This window comes from Amblyomma maculatum, chromosome 1, assembly GCF_055883805.1.
Source record: "Amblyomma maculatum isolate TAMU_Amacu chromosome 1, ASM5588380v1, whole genome shotgun sequence".
Classification (NCBI taxonomy): Eukaryota; Metazoa; Arthropoda; class Arachnida; order Ixodida; family Ixodidae; genus Amblyomma; species Amblyomma maculatum.
Genome location: NC_139344.1, coordinates 104,952,634 through 104,971,071, shown reverse-complemented (window position 1 = coordinate 104,971,071; position 18,438 = coordinate 104,952,634). Strand labels below are relative to the sequence as shown.

General features: G+C 50.2%; 1 protein-coding gene across 1 annotated transcript; it reads left to right on the top strand.

Moving 5' to 3' along the window:
- The first annotated feature begins 13,816 nt into the window (after positions 1-13,816).
- Positions 13,817-15,346, top strand: LOC146203415 (uncharacterized). The gene has a single exon (XM_084603009.1). The coding sequence runs from the start codon at positions 13,817-13,819 to the stop codon at positions 15,344-15,346; it is 1,530 nt and encodes a 509-aa protein (XP_084459135.1).
- The last annotated feature ends 3,092 nt before the right edge of the window (positions 15,347-18,438 follow it).

Below are 18,438 nucleotides of genomic sequence, written 5' to 3'. Positions count from 1 at the left end.
GGGCGCCTTGCTTTTCGCCTCCATCGAAAAGCGGCCTGTAGTGAGGAAGCAATCACAATCCCTGCAGCGCGCTGAGAAGAAGCAGACTCGCGACTCAAAGTCCCTGCTTCGCTTCGAATACCAGCTCTAACCCCGCCAGACCACCGGAAGAAAGAGAACGAACGCAAAAGACTGCGAACTCACAAAATCTGCGCTCACTCATTCCCCCGGGGGAGGAAAATTCTGTTTACTGCTTGGAGCCATTGGGGAGGGGAGAAGACTGTGTTGCAGGAGGAGCCATGGCGTGGACAACACTAACTGCCGTGAGCGCTTCCTCTTACAAGAAAAAAAAAAAAAAAAGAGAGACTCCGCGAGATACGCGTACGTGACGTATAGGCTACGTCACCTGTGTGTCACGTGATTGCGCATCGTCTATCTGCAAAAACAGAAGCGTTTAGGGGTAGCTCGGCTGGAAACGCTGATTGATTGGTGGACACGCCGCGGCCTGGCGTGACGTTTTTTGCGTCGGGCTCGATGCTTAACCGGACGTGACGTAGTCAAAAACTGGGTTTGCTTGTTGTTGTTTTTTTCGTCCCTAGACGCTTTAGGGATTCGCTAGGTGCCCCCCGCTCTGGCAACGCGCGCGATTCCGGCATTCGGTTCGTGGATCTCGCTGCTGCATGGCACCGGCGCGTTCGGTCACCGAGGTGCTCGACGATTGCGGGCCTGCGCGTTTACGTGATTGCGCTTTCGGCACGCCGATCCATGCTTTACGTTGGGCGGAATGACGTTGATAATGGCGACAACCTGCGGGAGATCGCAAGCACCGTCAAGGTAAGTATAAATTGCGCAAAATTGTCTCGCATTTTGCTTATTTATAAGTGCTGTGTCGCTTGTCTCTCCCCACGTGCTTCCAGGACCTCGTGCAGCAGCAGCTCGTGGCATGGACGCTCCTCGTGTTAAAAAAAAAAAAAAAAAATCGGCCACGGCTATGGAGACCTCCACGAAAACATCCGCCGTTGGCAACTAACCGCTGCCTGACTGCTATATGCTGAGGCGCACGTCTGCTGTGCGCATTCTCAACCCTGGTTGAGGCACATGAACGCAGATTCTTTGTCGAAAGTTTTGTAATATGTTGCGCATTCATCAAATCGCTATGTTCATAATGCCGTGTTATTTATTTTTTTTTAATTTTTTTTTTTTTTTACGAAAGCATCCTACGCGTTAGGCGTCCTAGACAAGGTTCAAGTGCAGTGTGCCTTTGTATAGTAACAATGGATGGGGTGAGCGGTTGCCATGTTTTCAGTTCACTTTTGTTGGCTGTTTCTTAATAAAAATTCTCTGTGTCTGTCACTGTGTCTAAAGAGCTGCTCTAGCCGAACCACGTACGTAGCGATGGATTGCACCGCGGCAGTATGGCTTTGTTCCAAGTTTAACAAAACAGTTGAGGCCAAATCAAAATCGGAAATGACCATTTCCAACTTGGATATCGGCCCCCAGTCAACAATTTGGAGTTCAATTCAATGGCAACACTTCAGCTCTGCGCCAACATTTCGTACAATTAAGGGAGTCGAAATTATGGAAATGGCATGCATTTGTGAACATCAAACATGCTTCACATCCAATTAACATGTCATGCAATGCTAATATAAAAGCTCAATATTCTATCGGGGAACTCTATGAAATTTGATAGAGCATGGAGCACACGTTCGTAGAGATATTTTTTTTAATTACTAGCACTCGCAAAGGTATTGGAAATAATTGATCAAGTCCCATTCAAGGAATCGGATGAACAGTAACAAAAACAAACCATCCTTTATATATTTTGTTTAGTACCTCAATAAAGAGTATTAGGCACACTTTTGCTGAATTTGCACATAAATGACATAATTCATATTGACAACAGTGTTCAGCTCATCATGTATGCTGATAATAGTGTGTTTATTACTGGCTTTGATCTCAATGAGACTGCTTTACATTGAAATTATTTACTTGAAAAATCGTTTGCCTGGTCCAATTTCATGAAGAAATAAACACAGAAAAACTATTTTGTTTTGAGTCTGAAATAAGAAAATGATGTAAGAGATGGCTACCAATCTATAATAAAAATATTGACCCTGTAGAAACTCGCATAAGTCTTAGTGTGAATTTTTTTCATTTGAGATAGGAAATTCATATAAACAACACTGCAAATAAAAAAAAAAGATTTCTTAAATGAGTGAGCTTTACCTTGATGTGGTGTCCTTGCCTTTAATTATGCAAGTCCCCACAGATAAGGTATTGCAGTTTTATGTGGGCAAGCACCACAAAAGCAAATATCAATAAAATGATAATTCTCAGTAAATTAAATGTGTGTTTCTTACATAACCGATATTGACTGCCGGTTTACGACATGACACCTCCGTGCAGAATACAGTATAATTATCTTTAACTATGAATGCCACTTGTTGCATGTTTCCTATTTTCTTGCAGGACAGTAAAAGCTTTCTTTACTCGATGGCACTGCTGCAATTTAGAGCCACTCCGTTTTTAACTCAAAACTCCAACCTCTGGTTTCTCCTGCACTTTCACACTTGGTGCAACCTGCAATCTATAAAACACAATCTAATGGTCTCACTGAATGAAATTGTGAAAACAGCTATGAATACACTTTTTAGGGTTGTAAAATCAGAAATGTTGCAAAGTTAAAGAGCACTGCAGAATCTGCATTGGAGCAATGCAAAAGAACGGATGCTGCTGCAACATTACATCACCCCCCATCGATTGACACCACTCATTAACCTCCACTACTTCTCAATTACTCACAACTGCTGCGGACATGATTTTGCAGACATGCTCTGCGGATGCGGTGTGCGGACGCGGTCTGCGGACAGAAATCTGTGAAATCTGTGCGTTGGCCAGCGCTGTGGTAATGTATTTTATGTTATCACTTATACTACTTGAGAATTCATTTAGTGTTCTATCAGTGTGTTGTGTTACCTTGCTAACAAGTTTCCTTATATCTTCTTTGCATGTGTTATTGTATGTAGTTGTATCCCCCCTACAATAATGCCTCATGGCGCTGTAGGTACTTACAATAAATAAACATAGCGAAGTAATACTTTCGCATTAATAGATCTTCTAGACATAGGGTCTCTAATTCTTGCACTTTTTTTTAAATAATGTGTAAATTTTTTTATCCTGCTCTGCAGCTAACATCTGCTGCTCCTTTGTAAATGGGTCCAGGACCTAAGTGCATGAGTTGCTCTCTGAAACATTTAATTTAGCTCTCGAGACTATCTAATATGCTTGAATTGAAATCATTGACTCCAGATTGGACTTTGAAATTAGTTGCAAAATTTTTAACTGCAAAGCCTATTGAAATCTAATATGTTTGGGTGTATTTTTACTAGCGAGCGAAATGCACCAGCTTCCTTTAACATCTTAGCCAGCACACACGCAATGCATCATTGAAATGTAGTTTGAATTCCAGTTTCACCATGCATAACAATTGTCCATTCAGTTTGGATGTTCATTAGGAATATCAATTCTAATCCGTAAGATGACCATAACTTAGCAGCCCATAATAAAAATAAATTGCTTCTTTACAGAGAGTTGAAACTATGCAGTTGGGACTAAGTACTTATTCCAGCTGGGAGGTCATCTGGAAACTGGAAGACATTTGATTATGGAAATTAAATTGGAACTGAAAATTCTAATTGGAAAGAATGAAAAGATGCCTAAATAGAATGAGGGCTTCTAGAGAAAGTGTAAATTCAGGAAACTCAATTGGATAATACAAGATTCTTTAGCAGGATCTAGAACACATCTTTTACAAATGAACACTTAAAACTTAGAGCACTGGCTGACGCTCACCGCCGCAGCTCTCAGAATAACTGACAGCATGGTCAAAATTACAGTAGGTGTTAGTGCAGTATACACCAGTGTTGTCACTGCGAAGTGAAGAGCCACAAAGCAGAGGACTGCCATCCTTACTACTGCCAATATAAAAGTCCTTCTCAGAGCCACCCCATTGTTTCCTGGCAGATCATGGGCCTTCAACTTCATCGTCATGTTTTCTCATTTTTAGTCTTTTGTAGGATGTATTGGACCTTCGGTGGTCTGTCATGCAACACTGCATGACTAATCCACTGAGTCCAAAGCCGTTAACCAACTGAGATATCTTTTCATTTCATGTGCGGCACACAAACATCATGCATAAAAGAGGCCACATATGTCACTATACCATCTTTCTTTACACTTTCTTTCTTTAGCACACTCTAAAACCATTCCTGTAAAAAGCTATAGCTTCTTTTATGCAAAGTGACATGGCGATTATTGTAGCTTGAAACATTTTCAAAACGAAAAAATAAATGCATGAGGCGGCTCACAACCATTGTTTTTTTTGTAAAACTGTGTTGCTTCATAGGCAGTAACTTGAACAAAACTGACAACATTTCTACATTACTTTGAAACAACCCAGGCAAAAAGCCTAACTGATGTAAATGGTTTAAGGAACAAACTTCCAGTTCATACCAGTTGGATAACAATGGATCCCCAACTGGAATTCAACTGGGTTAAACGTTCATGCATATAAGGTACCCGTTGCATGCGAACCTTGCTACCTGTTGATGGTTTACAACTCAGAAAGAACACAAAAACGAGGGCATAAGTGCAGATAAGGCGCATGTTTGCAGTCTCCATGACCGGTTGTATTCGTTCCTCTGTATCCCATGAAAGCACTCCATTTCTAACCTCCAATGGCGTAGGTCTGCGACATCCGGTGCAATAACATGGGGCAACCCCCCCCCCTTTCTTCTGAGCGCAATACCATCAACTACTTTGTCGTCAAGGCTTTCTTCGATTGGGGAAGTTCGTTTTTCGTATCGCACAACATGGTGCAAGCCCAGGCATTTTTTTTTTCTTAACGTAACAAGCATACCCCACAACTGATAATAACCTATATTACGAGGGGCATATGTCATATTTTTTCTTTTCTTAAGAAAGGTGCATTTGTGAAGAACTAAGTAGAGGTTTTTGACAGATGAATTTCTAGATTGGGACTACTCAAGTAAAAGGGCATATAAAAACCACAAGAATTGCAAACTTTGAGCATGTAGAAATACTTGGTAACACGCACAGTAACTAAAAAGTGGCAAACTGGCAGATGCGACCAGGATTATAACACGGTGCCATTGTGAACAATTTCATTTACATCAGGCATAGCGCAGTGCCAGCAAAAGCCTTGAGAACTGGCCAATGTGCTGTATTGCAGTTCATATTTTTTATGCTTCCACAAACTCTTCATAAGGACTGTTGAAAGCTTTGAACATGCACAAGACAACTGCAATTACATCGGCCACAGTGACAAAGAATAAAGTAAATACGAACCAGCTAGAATGTTAGACTGAGCGTTCACATGCAAAAATGGGCGTAGAAATGCCATTTGAGAAGTAAGCATGCTAATAGTGAAAGGACAACTCGAACACACAGAAGAGAACTGAAGTTACAAAAACAAACAAGCAGTCATAATTGAGGCCTTCAACAACTACGCTGTAAAATAAAATTTTGCAGAGGGTCAAGTGCATAATTAATCCTGCAGCACAAATGAAGTAAGCATACCCCTCGATCAATTATAGAAATCGCTTGTGTACAAAAAGTGGGAAACACTGAAGTCATCTTGCTTTGAGCAACTTATTTCAGATATTATAAATCTTGTTTTGAAAGCTGGTATTGATCTAAAGAGCTTAAAGCAAAAAAAAAAAAATCCGACATGCCAACATTTTCATTTTCAGGTCTTTAAGGCTTCAAAGCTGCTACTCGGTTTGTCAAAATCAATGTTTTTCACCAGCTCACCTACGAGAGATGATAATGCAAGATCTGAAAGCGTGCACTGACCCATCATAGGTCCTCTTCCTCACAGGACACAACCTCCTCCTCTCACAGGATACAACAGACACTCATATATTAGGAATAGTTGCAGGCTGGGGAGAGGCTCTAGAAAATCTCAATCTGGGGAACTCCAATGCTGCCCAACTGTTGGCCTCTTCGAGTCCAATGCTTGCCACTTTAATTTGAGGTGTCTCCTCAGCCAAGGCATTTCGATGAAATGTGTTCTATCAGACAGCTTGTCGTAGAAGGATGTAAGCTTCGGAATACATACTTTAAGGCTTGAGAAGTCCCTCAGTAGAATAAAGAAATCTCTTCACTTCAAGAGGACCAGATATGTTCTGCGGCTTCTAAAATCGCTTTTGATTTAATGCAGAGCTCGGCATAAAATCTACCAGTGCAGTCAAGCATCACCCCTTTTATTTTCTTCCTGCAATGAAAACCCTGAACCTCAGACACATTCCCCTACCATACTCTTTTTGAAGTTCTGGGGCCTGTCTACTGATATTCTGAGCTCATTTGATTTTATGAATTTCTGCTCAATAGCCTTGCACACTGTGGCCACACATAATCTTTGAGAAAGAGCTTTAAATCATCCATCTTTGCCACCACTTTGTAAAGGTATAGGTGCTTTGTCTGCAAATGAAATTGTGCAGCATTTACTACTTCAGGTACTGCATGCTATAGGTGCAAGCAACATAGTAAAGCAATGGCACAGACTACTGTAGCCTTCATGCAAATAAAAAAGGTACCAATGAGCAGTGATGCCTTGCAAACAGAATACATTTAGTCTCAAAGTGGTCTTCAGCAGCGGAGTGATAGTGGGGGTCGTCAGGCTTGATTTCATGATGGACTGACTTGTATCTCTCATTTTAACAATAACCTTCTCTTACAGCAACAAAAGAGAGAAAGCATTCTCTTGAGGAAAAGAACTTAAGGCCCACAGTATTGCAGCATGTGAATTGCCTTGTATATATTTCTCTAACTGCACTCTTTGCATTATCACCCCCCCCCCCCCCCCCCCCCCCATTCCCAGCCACACTTTCCTGAGCACTGCACCCAGTGCAGTCCTCACACCCCTATAGGGACAGCTAGGTTTCTAACCCCTCCTTTATGCTTATAAAATACCTTTTTATAACCTGAAAAGCAATCCCACAATGTCTGGACAGCCCGAAATTCAGCAAATACTCATTTTACTCATCTTTGCACCTTAGTAATGTATAAGAATTTTTTTTTTTTTTGCTGTTGACATATTAGTTGCATAAAAGGTGGCATATGCCCAGAAAATTTTGTTAAAAATTGGCTATAGTGCATTCTACCTTTCTCTTTCATAAGTCTTTTGCAAACTGAAGTGGTGGACCACATTAACTTATTCTTCATTGCATTATGCCATCATTGTGCAATTAAAAAAGTGTCCACTTAGATATATTCACAAGTGCTGTTTGATAAATAATTGTTTTTAAATTCTGAGGTTGTGTGAAAGAGATACTAAATGGAAGGAAAAATAGTGTAGCACATATATAACTTTATATATGTTTGTAAGTGTAAGGTATAGCTAAATAAGAATGTAAAGAATTTCTGGACTGCAAGCAATCAATGTAACGAATGACAAACATTTACTCAAGGCAATGAAAGTTATTAAAGCATTTCAATGTTTTTATGAACGAAAATAAATGAAGTGTTTGAATATATAACAAATAAATTTGTGATGGCAGTCAGCAGTCTGTTTCAAGCTACAGGTCCAGTTAAAAATCACAATTGACACATATGACGGATGCAAAACTTGTTGCCGTGAAAGAAATGCAGAAGACGTAAGACGCTGTTTATTACATATTAGACATGCGAAGGCATGACAAGCTGAAATGGTCCATGCGTTACATTAGAACAAGCATTAAGTTATTAAAAGATGCATGCATCACATGGATCTCAATTTGACAGCAAACATATGCTGACACTTACAAAACATACAATGCCATTACTCTTCATGTGATATACGCTGCAATATTTTCATGTTTTCTAAAGGCTACGCACAGTTATGTACTACTTAAAAAGTACACATCTTATAATGCTCATATAGTTACCTATATATAACATGACCTTAGTAACAATGTACAACATTTCTTCTTGTTAGCCTGAAATCCTGAGGCTGAATGTTCTGAAATCCGGTTGTATTAATTGCGACTTTATGATATGCTCCATCAACTTTATTTGAGGTATGAAGGCATTATGCTCCAAGTGCAAGATGGGGATTTGCTTTATTAAACTTAACCTAAAACAAGCCCTGATCAATGTGAAATGACTTACATAGTTTTATAATAATCATAGCCCAAATGAGAATAGGATATTCATTAGGCACCTAAGTGTTTTTAACAACAGGGTAACCAAAACAGTGAGAGGTCATCCTTTAATACTACAGCTTATTTAGTTTTTTTTTTTTTTTTTCCAAATCAACATATCACTCCCAGCATCACAATTCTGACCTAAAAAATTTGTAGAGTCGAATGACCTAGTACGTATCTCTATTCCCTTTGTCCTCGAAGCTTTTTTTTTTTTTTGCCCCCTACAGTCATTGACTATAGCTAGCTATTGCAGCTAGGATGTGCTTACAATAGCGCCGGCGCCGCGGTGTTGCCGGCCGGCATCATATGCATTCGCCGGCGCATTAGTTTGGAGTGAGGAAGTTATGCCCTTTTTAGCCAATAAGAGCGGTTAAAACAATTCATAATGAACTATGTCGCTTAGAAAAAGACCGAATTATATCGGGACGCGTGGCAACGGGACGGACGACCAGCCTGCGCGCCTGAAAGACGTCGCACCGAGAAAGCTATTTTGCAAGGAAACGTTTTGTAAATATACGAAATGTGCAGAAGAGCGGAATCACCGCAAACATGGTGTGCAGTTGTCACTGGAAAATTCGCCCGGCCGGCCTACGAACAGGTCACACTGCGTTGGCGAACCTCGATTGTTTTTGTCGCCGAAAGGTCTCACACAGATCTAGATAAAGGAAATGCAATTGAACTGATTTCCCCGGCAATTGGTGTGGTGTGACAAGCTGGTTCGGAAACCTCTTCGCGGCTCGAAGCGTGCATATGTTATTTGACATCGCTGCCGTTTCCACGGTGTCCGCACTGCATGCAAGCTAGGCCTCGTGCCTCTCCAGCTGCCGTTTGCTTGCGGCGCGCCGCCAACACCGCCGGCCATGACGCCGGGTCGCGCCCGGGCGCTCTGAAAAGCATGGGGAATCCAGGGGCAGTCTAGGGAGAACACGTGCGCCCTACATCCGGACATGACATCATAATATATCACGTGATACATGACGTTGTTTGTGACGTCATATATGACGTCACAAATTTTGGGCCAATCAGCGTTTCCAGCCGAGCTACCCCTAAACGCTTGTGCAAAAACATCCTCCCTCGGCCAGCATTCTCGTTTGGTTGTTTTTCCGCTGCTCCGGTATCCTTTGTTCGCTTTCAGTCACTAGCTCGCGTCTATTTCTTTCTCCTCTCACTTCTACTCGCTCCCCTAGTCCCCCTAGCCGGTCCCGCAATGAGGACCCTTAATTTCCCTCTCCTCCCCCCTCCCCCCCACTTTAAATTTCAAACCTACTAAACGTCTTTACGAGACGATGGAGATCCCGAATACTCCGACCACCCGCGCCCGCTTCGGCGGCCGCCACAGACGTGGGGGCAGTCTCGGCTGCTCACGCGCTCTACAACAACTGCTCAACGACGCCAACTATATCATCGGCGCTCAGGACGAGGCCCGCAGGCTGCTGACGGCGGCGCAGTGAACCGCACCAGGCAGAACCCCCAATGTCAACACAGAGGGGCAGCACGCAGACGCTGCCACTTCTACGCCGCTCGCCCGAGAGCCGCCATCACCACAGCGCACCGGCGCAACCGCCCTTCAGTCCGCCAGCCAGCACCACGCGGAAACGGCCGCACTGCCGCCGCAGACACCACCTACGGTCTTCACCACCATAGCGATCGAGGCGGGGGAGATGAGTTCAATCCTCTTCCTGACCCCCCCTAACCCCATAACACCAAAGCGCCGCTCGAAGAACAGGGCAGAAGCAGAATCCACGGCCCAACAATGTCCCCCGCAGGCCAGCACCACGCCGCCGGCGACAGAAGGGTCTCTATCCGACCAGCCAGCAACTCCTAAAGCGCCGCCATCGCTGAATGACGCCGCTCAAGCAGTTCATACAAAGGAGCATGGCAACAACCCAGCTCCCGACACCCAGGCAAGAGCAGGAACGTCCACCATGAACGCCCCACCCTCCCACAGCCAGCAAGGCACGAGCGAAAAGGCAAAGCGGATTCAAAACTCGCGCCTGAGCACGGACGCCGCCCCACCTCAACAGAGCCGCCATCATGCACCCGAAAAGGACGCATATGCGGCGCCGCTTCCCCGCGACGACGACGAGGTCTCCTTTCCCCCTCTTCCAAAAGAGCAAGACAACAACACAGCTCCAGAGGCGCAGGAAAGAGCAGGAACCACCAACAACAAAGCCCCACCCCCCCACAGCCAGAGAGGCACGAACGACAACCCAAAGGGAAAGCGGGTTCAAAATTCGCGCCTGAGAGCGGACCCCGCCCCTCCTCATCAAAGCGCACATTATGCATCCAAAAAGAGCGCACATGCAAATTCAGGGGACAAGGCCCCGCCCTCCAGCGACGCGGAGGCCTCTTTTCCCCCTCTCTCCGCTCCCACCGTGCAGCAACAGGCCGACCGGCCTCCTCCTCCCCCGGAGCAGCGGCTGCAGCGCCACCAGCGGCCGCATTCCAGCGCGTCGTCTGCTACTGCTGCAAAACAACTCCTTGCACCGCCGGCTCGCTTCGCGGCGCCGAAACATCACCGGTCGCAACAGGCTGGCCCCAAAACGATCCTTATCCACCCGGTGGGTCGACGGGCCAACTTTCTCCAGACATCAAGGGATGCGATCGCCGCCGAGCTCCCCAAACAACCAGGAGTGGCGCACGTTCGCGTCAACATCAGGCGCAATGTGGCGGCGGTCGACCTGTTGCCGCAAACCAACGCGGAGCCCTTGTTGGCTCTCGATACACTTTGTGGGGTCAGGGTCCGCAGCAAGATCGCCGGAAACAACAATTCCTCCTATGGGGCGATATTTGGAGTAGATACCGGCTTCGCAGAGGAGGACATCCTGGAGGGACTGGAAAGCAGTGTTCCAGTCCTCAGCTGCAAAAGGACCGGCCACAACATAACCATTGAATTTGAGGGAAAGGTACCCCCCAAAGAGGTTGCCTCGCGACCCCGCCCGCTACAGTGCCTCAACTGCGGACGCTACGCGCACGCCACAGCAGCCTGCACGTCGCAAGGGCGCTGCCTCCGATGCGGAGAGAGCCTTCAGACGGCCACTTGCGACGCACCCAGAGCCCGTTGCATCAACTGCGGTGGGGGCCACAAGGCGACAGAGCCGAGGTGCCCGCGCTGGCAACAGGAGCGGCGCATCTCGGTGCTTGTCACAGCCTCAGATGCACCGATCTCCCGCACACAAGCGAAGAAGGTTGTGGGAGAGGCAGAGGGAAACCCCCCCAACCTGCTCCAACGGCAACCCCCGCAACAACGGAGCACGAACGCCTGGCAGCGTAACACAGCCTCACGTAAACACGCGCAGCAGATAGCCTCTGACTCCCAGCCAGCGCAGACGGAAAATGGGCTCCCCCCCCCCCCCCCCCCCCTCAGTCGATCAGAGGGATATGCGGTCATCAATGCGCTGACAGCGGCAGTACGGGCTCTGATGGGGGCAACTGCCACACTCGTCCCCAGAGTACCAGCTGTGCGCAGCGGCTCTGGCGGCGCAGCGAGCCATCTCCCGCAATGCGTAAAACCGCGCAGACGAGGCCGCGCATACTGCACTGGAACTGCCACTCGCTGCGCCGCCGGCAAGCTGAGCTCGTGGAACGGCTTCCACAGCACCCCTTTGACGTCCTCGCCCTACAAGAAGCTTACTGTCGAGCAGAGGACGCGAAACTGCCAGGGTACATAGGATACAGCAGTGAAAGCGAATGTGGATCGACAGTCTGCACAGACTCCCCGTGCCGCAACAGCAGCCACCCCCCTGGAAAACCTCGTGTTGCCCTATATGTACGCGCGGACATACCGCACCTCGTGCATGATGTGAGTGACATCGCGAGTGCACCCGTTGAGTGTGTGGAAGTGACCGTGCGTGTGGGAAACACGGACACCGGCGTGGCAGGCGTATATGTTCGCCCGTGCGCACCCTGGGATGCGACATACCTGCGCAAGCTAAGAAACAAGCTCCCCAGGGACTGTGTGATGTGCGGGGACTTCAACGCGCATCATGCCGCCTGGGGCTCTAGCCGCAACGACCGTCGCGGAAAGGAGCTACTAGATGCGACGCTAGCCGCAGGACTCCTCCCAATAAACAAGGGGCTCCCCACTTTCTGCAACTCGCAGGGAGCGGCGCCCACCGCAATCGACGTGGCGTTCGCAACACAGGACTGCGCGCGCACCTACGAGTGGACAATCGCGCCGGATACACACGGATCGGACCACTACCCCATCGCCCTCGTCTCACCAGGGACACGCCCCAAAACAAGAACATACAGGGTGGTGCAGTGGTCGCGATTCCGTGAACTATGCGCTAACATAGACTCCGGCGCGGACCTCCTCGGGTGTGTGGCGCGGTGTGCGCGCGACGCTACGAAGACCTACAGGGTGCCGTATGGGACCCCCGTCCCTGATACAAAGACCCTAAACCTCTGGGCCGACCGGGGGCGCGCACAGAACAGTCTATAATAGAATCGATGCTGTCTGTCGGCGCCACGCGCGTCAACGGCGAAACCAAAGCTGGGCCGCCCTGTGCAGCACCCTAGAGGACCCACACAACCAGTCGCGCGCATGGCGTGTTTACAGAGCACTTCTGGAGCCCACTCTACCAAGGTGCCCCGTCCTCGCGGTGGCCGTCCACCTCAGCATCGGAGCGGAGGAGCTGGTGGAGCGCTTGGCGGCGCAGTTTCTCCCAACGGCGCCAGCGACACGCCCACCTCCCTCGGCGCTCGCACTGCCAGCGCTACATCGCACGCCGCAGGTGCGCGAGCGAGTACGCGTCCTGTGCGATGCGAATTTCAACCCCCAGGAGCTGGACAGGGCGCTGGACTCAAAGAAGAAAAGCAGCGCGCCGGGCGAGGACGGAATCACATATAAAATGCTCAGAAATCTGGACTCCCCACAGCGAGCTGCCCTTCTCGCTGCCTGCAACGAGGCGTGGGAGAGCGGCACCCTCCCGGAGAGCTGGCGCAGAGCCATGGTCATCCCGCCCGATCTCGCTCACATCAGCAGCGGGGAAGGCGATGGAGACCATGGCGCTGCGCCGGCTCGATTGGATAACCGCAGCAAGCGACACAATCGCCTCCCAGCAGAGCGGTTTCCGCCGAAATCGCGCCACGGCTGACTGCATTGCGGACGTCGTGGCAACGCTGGAACAGGCGAGAAACACAGGGCAGGCCGGGTTCCTGATCCTCGACGTTAAAAGCGCATTCGACATGCTGCCGCACTGGGCAATCACGGATGCGCTCGCTGCCATGGGAGTACACGGCAGGCTATTCAAGTATATTGAGGCCTTCCTCTCCGACCGGGCAATGTGTGTGCGTGTGGGATCGACGACAAGTACAGACCACCCAGTGCCCTGTGGAGTGCCGCAGGGAAGTGTCCTCAGTCCCTTCCTCTTCAACGCAGCTCTTGCGCAACTCCCAAATTCCATCCCCAAAAAGGCCAGGAAAGTGGGGCGCGTTGCCCTGTACGCGGACGATATTGCGGTGTTCGCGCGCTGCCCACGCTCGATGCGATAGCGGGTCACCTGCGGGCGCTTGGGCTGGTGCTCTCAGCTCACAAATGCGAAGCGCTCCTCGCGCACCCCAAAAACTTTGCGGCGCGCAGAAGCAACAAGCCGCTCACAATAGGCGGCAGCCCTCTTCCCTGGAAGATGACAGTCACCTATCTCGGCGTCAGAATCGACGCACACCTCAAGTGGCACCAGGAGGTCAAGCAGCAATGCCGGGCAGCTAAAGCAACAGCACGCATCGCAAGACGCTTCCTAGTAAGGGGAGAGGGCTGCTCATCAGCTCACTGCCTCAGACTTCATGAGGCGGTCTCGACAGCAAGGCAGTTGTACGCCCTCCCCCTGCTCGGCCTCTCCACCTCACAGTGGAATAGCATAGATACAGTGCATCGCTGTGCCATCAGAGAACTGTATGGGCTGCCGCGGAGCTCGAACAGTGCACGAACATATGCTGAGACCCGCTCGTGGCCTGTCTCGCTTCGCGCGCAGCTCACCGCCCTCAACCATGTTGAGCGGATGCAGCGAACTCGCAGCTGCACGGAACTGATCGGACACCTCCGAGCGCAGCCCCTCTCCCACATCGGGAAAACGGTGCAACTGTATGACCAGCTGCTCGGCCCGCCACCACCACCAGGGCCGCTCCCCCCACCGCCGCATTCCCCGCTCAGCATAACAACCGAGCTACCGAAAATCCGCTCCAAGCGCAAAACACCACGCTGCGCGCTGCAACAGGAGACTGCGGCGGTGCTCTACGAGGAACACGCAGGGCGTACACTGATATTTACAGATGGCTCCGTCCGCGAGAAGGAGAACAGTGCAACTGCTGCCTGCACGGCACCAGAGCTGGGGACATCGAGGCAGTGCAGGCTGCGGATGCCGGCCTCGTCCATGACTTCCGAGCTCATGGCCATCTCCCTCGCGGCGGACCTCATCCGCCAGCACAACCTAACAAAGGCTGTCATATGCACGGACTCCAGGGCCTCCCTCGAGGCTTTGCGCAACCCCGAGGGAGGCACACGGCTGCTAAGGGTTGTGGCCGTCAAGCTCCATCGGCTCTGCGAAAACGGGTCTGACCTGGCCCTACAATGGGTACCATCTCATGTCGGTGTCGACGGCAACGAGGCGGTCGACGCTCTAGCGGGGGACGCGCACCACCCGGACACACCGCTAACTCAGCTTGTGACGCCGCATGACAGCGCCCGCCTCATCATAAGGAGACGCACCCGCGCCCTCCACCCGGACGCTCGGATTGCGAACTCAACATTGTTCGCAACCATAAACACTCGGAAGTTCGCGCGGGGAGACTACATTCTTCTCCTGCATCTCCGAATTGGATGCGGCTGGTCAGCTGATCGGCGAACGCGGTTCCCAGCTGGTGCCCCCGCGTTGTGTGCGTCGTGCGGTGACGAGGACACACTTGAACACATCCTGTGTACGTGCCCAGCCACCGCGCAGCGGCGTGCGCATATGCGGCGGAGTTACCGCGACCTGGGCCTGCCCAGCGCCACGCTGGATGACATCCTTTTCCCGGCCGGACCAGCCAGCTCCAGAACTTCAGCCTTCAAAAACCTGCTGGCCTACGTGGGAGCAGTAACCTCCGCCCCCGCCTTTAACGCGGGCGCGACCAGCCGCTACCAGCGGTCCGCGGACAGAGCGCAGGCATCCCCGATGTGAGCGCCTAGGTGGCCGCTGTGCGCGCGGCCGCACGGGCCTGGGCCGGTGTGTGAGTGTGTGCGGGACTTGGCCGAGCGGGCGCGACCCAGGGATGGGTAGGGACGCCTGGTCACACAGTGGGCGCCAGAGTGGCCAGCTGTACCCCCCTCACAACTTTGGAATAAGTCGCCCCTGCTTCGCCAGCGCCCAGGACCCGCGCGTCTCCTCATCGGCTCTCGGAGTCGACCGCGCGCGCCGGAGACCAAGCATAGACTGGGCCGCTCCTCAAAGGGGATTGGCTCACAGGAGCCTTGCTCTGTGCCGTCCGCGCACTGCAGCGGCAACTATCATTGGCCCCCGTGCGCCGCGCGGGGGCGGCGAGAGTGCGCCTTGCACGCGCTCACACTCTGTGGTGAAGCTGGGCGGAGTGAGGATCGAATCGTCGGGATCGGATACTCTGTGCGCGCGGTGCGGTGTCATCGGTCGGCGGACGCTGCAGCTGTGGTGGTGTGGTGTCTGTGCTCGGGGCTGGCTGCAGGATTCCGGCACCGGGGAGGGGAAAGGATCGCCGGGACGCCAAGTGAGCGGCGAGGTGCCCCGCTGAACCACCCGTCCTTCAAAACCCCGGATACTGCCGAAGTTCACCGCCTCGCCCTGGGAGCGGGCACGCAGGCTACTACTTCGGGTGCCGCCGCCGATGGACTTTTCGCGCTGTGGGCACTGTACCGCTTCCCCTCATCGACCTCGCCCCCCTCCATATACTTGCTCAGGTGCCCCCTGCCACGAACAGACCCGCCTCCCCCCCCCCCCCCCTATCCTATCAATATTATTATTATTAATTTTTTCTTTTTTTAATAATCATATTCCCTCCCCCCCTCCCAGGCATAGCTCCCCAACAGTGTCCCTCTCATGAGGCAATAGGGGGGCTAACCACCCCACCCTTCAATCCCCCCCACCTAGAACGCGTCCACCCCCCTAAATTCAAGAATCACGGGAGAATGTTTCTGCAGATCGACGATGCGCAATCACGTGACACATGGGTGACGTAGCCTACACGTCACGTACGCGTATCTCGCGGAGTCTCTTTTTTTTTTCCTTGTAAGAGGAAGCGCTCGCGGACACGCCATGGCTCCTCCTCCAACACAGTCTTCTCCCCTCCCCCATGGCTTCAAGCAGTAAACAGAATTCCCCCCCCCCCCCCCCCCGGGGGGAATGAGTGAGCGCAGATTTTGTGCGTTCGCAGTTCTACGTCACTTTTGTGTCACGTGATTGCGCGTTCACGACCGGCAAAAATACCCTCCCTATACAGTCTCTCTCCCTCGGCCAACCTCGCAGGTTGCCAACCACAGCCCTAATTTGGGCCATGTCTGGCTGCCGAGCGCGTTGGGTACCGACCTATTTCCTGGTATTTGCTAATTGTTTGCTGAAAGTCCTTGGCCTTCCTATTAGCAAGCGCGTCATTGTAAGCAAGGAGGTTCCAACCAGGGCCCGCGTATCTTTGGGCTTGCCTTGGCTGGCGCTCTGCCCAGTCGTTTATTCCAACGGTCGGCCAATATCAGTTGGGATTAAATAACTAAGGTAAGATGACGATTGCCGAAAAGAAAGAAGTCGTCGCGGGTGAAATGAAGTGAACAAATGACTATGGTACTATTGTACTATGGTCACGTGACGTAATGTGAGGCGCGTCATCTGCACTTGCTTACATGGAGCCCGCTACTTTTCCTCCATCGACCAGCGTAGCAGCTACTGAAAAATCTCTGTAGACGAACAAGACCGCGAGAAGACTGCGTTCGTAACACCAGATGGACTTTAATCTGCATGACTGCTTGGAAAACAAAGTACGCGTTGCGGACTTACCAGCGTGAAGGCGTGTAAAATATAAACGCAGCAGAACTCCTTCGACTTCCCTTTTTCGTTTTAATACTTTCACGCGGCTGGTCTTTTAATTTTTCTGTATTTTCGTGCAGTCAGTCCAAGGTCAGTCAGTTCAGTCGTGTCCGACTCTTCGTGACCCTATGGACCATATCACGCCACGCTTTCCGGTCTTCCACTATCTTCCTAACATCACATAACTTCATCTACAGCGCCTCGAGGATGCCATTTAACCATCGCGTTCGCTGCCTACCCCTTCTCCGGTGACCCTCAACCTTTCCCAACATCGAATCTTTCTCCAGCGATTCAGATCTCTTCTCATCAGATGACCAAAGTAGCTGAGCTTTAACTTTAGAATTTGACCCTCCAATGAGCAGTCAGGGTTTATGGTCGACAATGTCGACTAATTTGATCTTCTGGCTGTCCAAGGAACTCTCAAGAATCTCCGCCAGCACTACAATTCAAACGCGTCAATTCTTCGGCGGTCAGCCTTCTTCACAGTCCAACTCTCGCATCCATACATCACAACTGGAAAGACCGTAGCACGAGCTATACGGATCTTGATTGGCAGTGTAATGTCTCTGCTCTTTACTAGGCGGTCAAGGCTAGCCATGGCTCTCTTTCTCAGAAGCAGGCGTCGCCTAATTTCATGGCTGCAGTCTCCTTCCGGGGTAATCTGGAGCCCAAGAAGAAAAATCTGTCACAGCTTCCACTTCTTGTCCCTTGATGCTCCAGGACTTGATAGGGCAAGACGCCATGATCTTTGTCTTTTTAATGTTCAGTTTAAGCCAAAACTTCTCACTCTCTTCTTGTACGCGCATCAGAAGTCTCTTGAGTTCCACTTCACTTTCTGCCATTAAAGTGGTATCATCCGCATATCTAAGGTTGTTGATACGTTTTCCAGCAATCTTCACTCCAGCTGAAGACGTCCAGACCGGCCTTCCTCATGATGCACTCTGCATATAGGTTAAATAGGCAGGGCGACAGTATGCAGCCTTGTCTAATTCCTTTCTCAATCGGAAACCAATCAGTAAGACCATGCCCAGTTCTGACTGTGGCCTTTTGCCCTTCATACAGGTTTCTGAGGAGACAGATGAGGTGAATTGGAACTCCCATCTCTTGGAGAGCTTGCCACAATCAGCTGTGATCTACGCAGTCAAACGCTTTCGTATAATCAATAAAGCAGAAGTAGATGGGTTTCTGGAACTCTTGCTTTTCACATGATCCAGCGAAGGTTGGCA

Excerpts from the sequence above, each read along its gene's own strand:
- LOC146203415 (XM_084603009.1), top strand. The coding sequence starts at position 13,817 with ATGACAGTCACCTATCTCGGCGTCAGAATCGACGCACACCTCAAGTGG.